Consider the following 6,000-nt stretch of genomic DNA (forward strand, 5'->3'; position numbering starts at 1 on the left):
TTGTATTACTTTTTTTAGTGTGTTGAATTAGTGTAGTGCAAGTATGATTAGGAAAGAAAAATTAGTTGTGTGTCTATTATTTTTTATACACAGATAATAATTGTAGCACACTATTGGAACTACAACTACGTTTACAGATCATCATGTTCACATTCATGCAAAGATTCTATAGAAAACAGAAGTGAAAGTTGATGTCATTGTTCTAAACCTTTCTCTCTCTCCTCTCTTCCCTTCCCTGTCTATTTTTGCTTCAGATGCACCTGGCCTTGTACCGGTTTGCGGCCGGTCAGGCAGTGAGTGCTCTCAAGCTGATGTACCGCGCCCGCTACCTCACACTCCTCATCCATGGAGAAGACCACCCCGAGATGGCACTCTTTGACGTAAGTCTCCAAAATCTCCTCAAACTGAAACATACTGTAGAAGTGGAAATTTTTTGCAGGATTGAAATTTTCGCTCATTTCGCGCAACCCAAAATTAGTGCGAAAATAAAAGCACAAGAAAATTTTTGCTTGGCGTATGTTCCAGTAGTTGATGTCTTGATTCCGCAGAATTAAAAACACTCGAAACTCTTCTAACCCCGCTGAGCGTGAAAAATTAGTCCTGCGAAAATATCCACTTTTACAGTAGACCTCTCTTTCTCGCGAGCCATCCCCAATTCCTGTGTATTTCACCCCAAGTGACTTTTGCTGTTGGAACAGCTAAAATAGAATTTGATAATGAATTTACTTTCTGTATATGACTGTGTCTTTTATGAATGCCGTGAGCATCCAGTTAGGATATGTCATTAAAGTTCATTCATTTTTCTTTTCCCACTCAACAGAGTAACATAGGTCTGGTGCTCCATGGTGTCAACCAGTTTGAGCTTGCCCTCAAGTTCCTGGAAAAGGCCCTCGGGACCAACATCAAGTACTTTGGGGCCAAGAGTCTCAAGGCCGCCCACACGTGAGTTCCTCTAATAGCACCCTGGTGTCCGTTTTGGTTGTGATTTTTATTATGAATTGGTAAAATTGCACATCAGCATACCATAGTAGCAAGTGAAACAAGGTGGGAAGAAATTCTTTTCAAGTGTGAAATGCACTATATAAGAATCTACTAACTACTACTGCTGCTACTACTACTACTACTACTACTACTCCTACTACTACTACTACTACTACTACTACTACTACTACTACTACTACTACTTCTTACTACTACTACTACTACTACTACTACTACTACTACTACTACTACTACTACTACTACTACTATATGAAGGGAGTAAGAAACTGTCAATTTGCAGTTGTACTTATCAGAAAGAATTATGACTTCTGTAAGTTCTTTTCATCACCTTACCAGTCTTAATGAGTGTTCTCGACATGGATATCTTGAAGAAGAGGATATGAAATGCTTTTGTGGACTGATGTATTAATCGGGCTATTGTCCATGACATGGCAAGTGAAGATGTGAGGGTATTTTCAGCTTTGAAGATTTAACTCTCAGGCCAGCAGATGGGAATGATCCTTCTACTTTTCAGGCAAAGATTCTCGTTAAAAGTAAAGCTACTTCTTAAGATATTACACAACTTCTTGTACGTATTTTCATGGATGTGTAACAAGGAAGATATTCCACTGCATCACTTCCAGGTATCACCTGGTGGCCAGGACCCATTCGTGCTGTGGTGACTTCAGGTCGGCGTTACGTAATGAGAAGGAAGCCTACACCATCTACAGAGAACAGGTGAGTGAGTGGTGATCTATCACTTGGTCTACTCCCACTTTGTCCAATTGCCATCTAGTCTCGACCCACATGGTCTAATCCTGTTTCGTCTACAACCAGTTTGTCTAACGACCATTTAGTCCAACTGCCACTTGGCCTCATTACCAGTTGGTCTACTTCCAGATGGGCTATGCCCACTTCGTCTAACGCCCACAGATTGTTAGACAAATGGGAAAAAGTCCAAGGAGACAAAACTGCAATTAGACCATCTGGTCATTAGACGAAACAATAAATACCCAAAGTGGATATTAGACCAAGTGAGAAGTAGACCAAACGGGCATTAGACGAAATTGATGGTAGACCAAGTGAGTTTAGCCGTAGTGGTGTCAGACAAACTGGGAAGTAGACCATTTGATAGTAGATCAAGTGATGATAAACCGAGTGGGTGACCTTAGAGAGGACTTCGTTTGCGACGTGATGTCACTGGCAGGCTCTCTCCTTACTGGTGCTTAATCTAGATGACATGGTCTCAGAAATTGGCCTCATCTTTTGAGACGAAAATATGCAGATCATGTCTGAAATGCGTGTTACATGGTGAATATACTTGTAAACAGATCCTGAGCTGTCCATTTCTCCAGGCAAATGTTTTGTTATATGATTGTGTATTTGCCAAACTTTGACACATCCATGCTCCCATTTTGGACTGCAGAGACACGTTTGTTGACTACAGCACCTGTAAAACTGGGAATGTTTTCAGTGATTGCACTCCAGTGGAGATTGTCTGAATCTTTATCAAGTGATGATTGCTTTCTAAAATGTATAGACTCGTAGGCAACAAAGTTTTTGACTGTTTAAAGGGTGTAAGAAATTTGTGTGATACGATGTTACATGCTTGACAGTGCAGATGTTCCAATTGGTTATCAAAATAATTTCAATTCAATTCAATTCAAGTCAAAATTGGAGATCTTGTGAATGCAGTAGTTGTTTATTTGTGGGTTTTTTTTTGATGTATGGCAATATGCCATATATTTAGGGAGTTTTTCATTCATTTATTTTCATTGGCGAATACACAAGTTGGATGCTATTCATGAATTTAAAAACACACAAAGATATCAATGGCGAGCACGCATATATTTCTGTGTACAGCACTGTAGAAAATCTACTCCACAATCGTGAAGTCAACCACGCGGGAAATTGTCGGAAAGTCTAAACATATGGCATATACAATAGTATGCTGCAAATTGCAAGACAATAGTAGATTGTGTATGACTACAGAAACATTCTATTTAATTATCAATGAGATTACAAGATCTCATTGCGCAGTGTTGTTGAAACACTAGTGATATATCCCGCCATTTCACACAAGTTTGTAGCAAGTGATTACAAATCACAGGAAAACTTGAAGACATTGTCCGAAAAAGGAAATATAAGGTACCAGTGTATATCAGTAGTAGAATTTTAAGGTATAATTAAAGGACAAGTTCACCTTCATAGACATGTGGGTTGAGTGAATCCAACGATGTTAGTAGAACACATCAGTGAGAGTTTGAGCAAAATCCGACAATCCGTTCAAAAATTATGAATTTTTAAAGTTTCTGCTCAGTCATGGCTGGATGAGGAGACTACTATAGCTTGTGATGTCACATGAGTACAACGGTATAGAGAAAGTATAAAGAAAATTCACCTTATTTTCACTTTTCTCGCATAACAAAAGAACACTCCGCTTCTCTCTTTCAGAAGGCAAGGGGAATAATATTATCCTTAACATACATCAGTAACAAGTCCAAGAAATGTGCACTTTATTCAAAAAGTAAAATTTTGTGAAATTCTCTTTTTATTTTCATTATATCGTTGTACGCATGTGACATCACACACTGTAGTAGTCTTCTCATCCAGCAGTAATTGCGCAGATACTTAAAAAATTCATAACTTTTGAACAGATTGTCGGATTTTCCTAAAACTTTCACTGATGTGTTCTACTAATATTGTTGCATTCACTCAATCCACATGTACATGAAGGTGAACTTGTCCTTTAATAATGAGACCTGAGAGCCACTGGATGGTCTGTCATCCTACATTTTCTCCATCTTGTTTTTCCTTTTCATGCCAGTTTGGTGCAAACCATGAGAAAACCAAGGAGAGCTCCGAGTGCCTGAGTTACCTGACACAACAGGCCGTCACTCTGCAGAAAACGGTGAGAATCTTCGCCATTTCAGAGCTGGGCTGGGCTCAACCACCAACATCTGCCCTTTATGTGTTTTTAGTGTGCATGCATGTGTGAATGGTCTATATTTTGATGCTGTGAGGTTGATATTACAGAACATATTTTCACTTAAAATGCAATTCATTATAAATTTTAACATAGGTAGAAGAGTTTGTAGTTTCATTATGGCTCATCAACGTGCAAGCAGAAACATTGTAGAAGGAAAATGTATGTTATTGTCTCTGAACAAGGAAGTGGCCTTGAGAGAGGAGAAAAAGAATCAATGGCAGTTCTTTCATTCGCAAATACTTGCTTCATATTAATTGTTGAAGGAATATTCAAAGAGATTTGGGAGTGCGCTCCTGTTATAACGAACATGGTTATAACGAAATAAAAATTCAGGCTGTAACATTATCAGCTGTATGTTTTCTATTGTTCAGTAATTATGAAATTTCGATACAATGAAAGAAAAATGTCGGCCCCAAGGACTTCGTTATCACAGGAGTCCACTGTACATACACCGTATCTCTCCACCCTGCCATGCTTGAGATTAGTCATCAAGGTAAATAAAAAAATGATGTGTAACTTGGAGACCTGCTTCATTTTTCCCTGATTGCAGATGAACGAGATCAAGCGAGGCGGACCCAAGGCAGCCCTGAGGCCGATCCCAATCAGTCATCCCTCCATGAACAGCGTGCTGGAAACCCTCAACATGATCAATGGAATATTCCTGATCCCAGTCAGGTACCCAATAGTTTGGAACTGATAGATCAGCCTAGCAATGTAGTATCTATGACAATCCTGTAGCTTGCTCAAGATTTGGACAAGAGATTATTGGCTGATCAAAATCTTGCTATACAAGAGCAAATAAAAAGAGCAGGTTGAAAGTATACTTACAGTATCTTATGCGGTGAATTGGTTTGAAGTGTATCAAGAGCCTACTGCACTACCAACTGCCAAACACGAGCAGTTTGAAGCCATCGTTTTTGTTTTGTAGCAAGAGAAGCAAGAGATAGAAAAGAAATAGATTAATAAAGGTAGATTAGGAGAGACCTCTTTTTGATTTAACGTTAATATCTGGTAGTTTTTGATGTTTTGAATGATGAGTTTTTCTTCCTTGGAGCACTTTTCTTCCAAGATTATGAAAGCACAAAGACTTTGAGGCCATGTTGCATCAAGCCCGTCACATTATCCAAATTCATTTGAATTCCTCTTTAGATCTAATCTAATGCAATCTGATCCAATTCAATCCAATCTAATCATATCCACCCAACCCTTCCCATCATCATTTATTACCATCCAACAAACAAACCCAAGGATTTTATGAAAGTACCTCGCACCATTTGATGATGACGGTATGTAGATGAAAATATTCTGCATTCATAAGTTTTTTTGTGATACGAGTATCAAGATACGAGTATTGATGATAACAACAGAAGCTGAGCCTTCGTCAATAAGTAGAAATAGTAAGGTTTTGTATCCAATATTAATTGGGATTATATTCATATTATTTAGACTGTTTGTAGCTGCATGTCAAATTGTATTATTCGTCTTTATGTATCATACGTGACATTTATTTTGTATTTGAAAGATAAGTGAATTAGATTTCTTTGTGGAAAAAAAAGGTAGAAATAGTACTTTTCAAGCTCTTTTGTCGTTGATAATTTTGCAGCATTCGAGGAATTCAAAAGGCTGCCAGTTCGGATGCCCAGCCCGAGGTGAAGGCTATTGGGGAGAAATTAGACAGCCTCCCCTCTGAGAAAGTGGAAGAGCCCGGCAGTCCACCAGTGGAACAGGCTACAGCGGAACAGCCCACTGCAGTGCAGGAGGGGGCAAGATAACAGAAGTCATGGAAAGAAATCGCAGGGAAAATAAAAAAGAAATTATGCAAGATGTGTGTAATTCTAGGCTTTCATGATTTGATCTCAGCGAAAGAGAAATGGGTCTTGTGGTGATGGTTTTTCCTTGCAATACGAGGCCAAGGTCGTGGTGTTTTGAGGGAAAAGATGGCATGAGAACCGCCTCCGTAGCACCCTCCAGTTATGTTTTTTTATGAAACACCAGAGGTTCACGTGAGATCTATGGCTTTCCTGGCTGGG

The 6,000-nt window shown here is 39.0% G+C and overlaps 1 protein-coding gene across 1 annotated transcript in view; it reads left to right on the plus strand.

Annotated features, from left to right (window-relative positions):
* The window catches only part of LOC139735023 (clustered mitochondria protein homolog), a 93,176-nt gene extending 87,434 nt beyond the window's left edge, over nt 1–5,742 (plus strand). Inside the window, exons 25-30 of the mRNA XM_071645797.1 lie at nt 255–380; nt 821–942; nt 1,626–1,719; nt 3,809–3,892; nt 4,521–4,645; nt 5,574–5,742. Of these exons, the coding sequence (XP_071501898.1) occupies nt 255–380; nt 821–942; nt 1,626–1,719; nt 3,809–3,892; nt 4,521–4,645; nt 5,574–5,742 (720 nt within the window). The remainder of the gene's footprint in view (nt 1–254; nt 381–820; nt 943–1,625; nt 1,720–3,808; nt 3,893–4,520; nt 4,646–5,573) is intronic.
* The last annotated feature ends 258 nt before the right edge of the window (nt 5,743–6,000 follow it).

The sequence above is a fragment of the Diadema antillarum genome, unplaced genomic scaffold (assembly GCF_040938485.1).
Source record: "Diadema antillarum isolate AM-2024a unplaced genomic scaffold, OU_Dant_1.0 seq00000562_RagTag, whole genome shotgun sequence".
NCBI lineage: Eukaryota > Metazoa > Echinodermata > Echinoidea > Diadematoida > Diadematidae > Diadema > Diadema antillarum.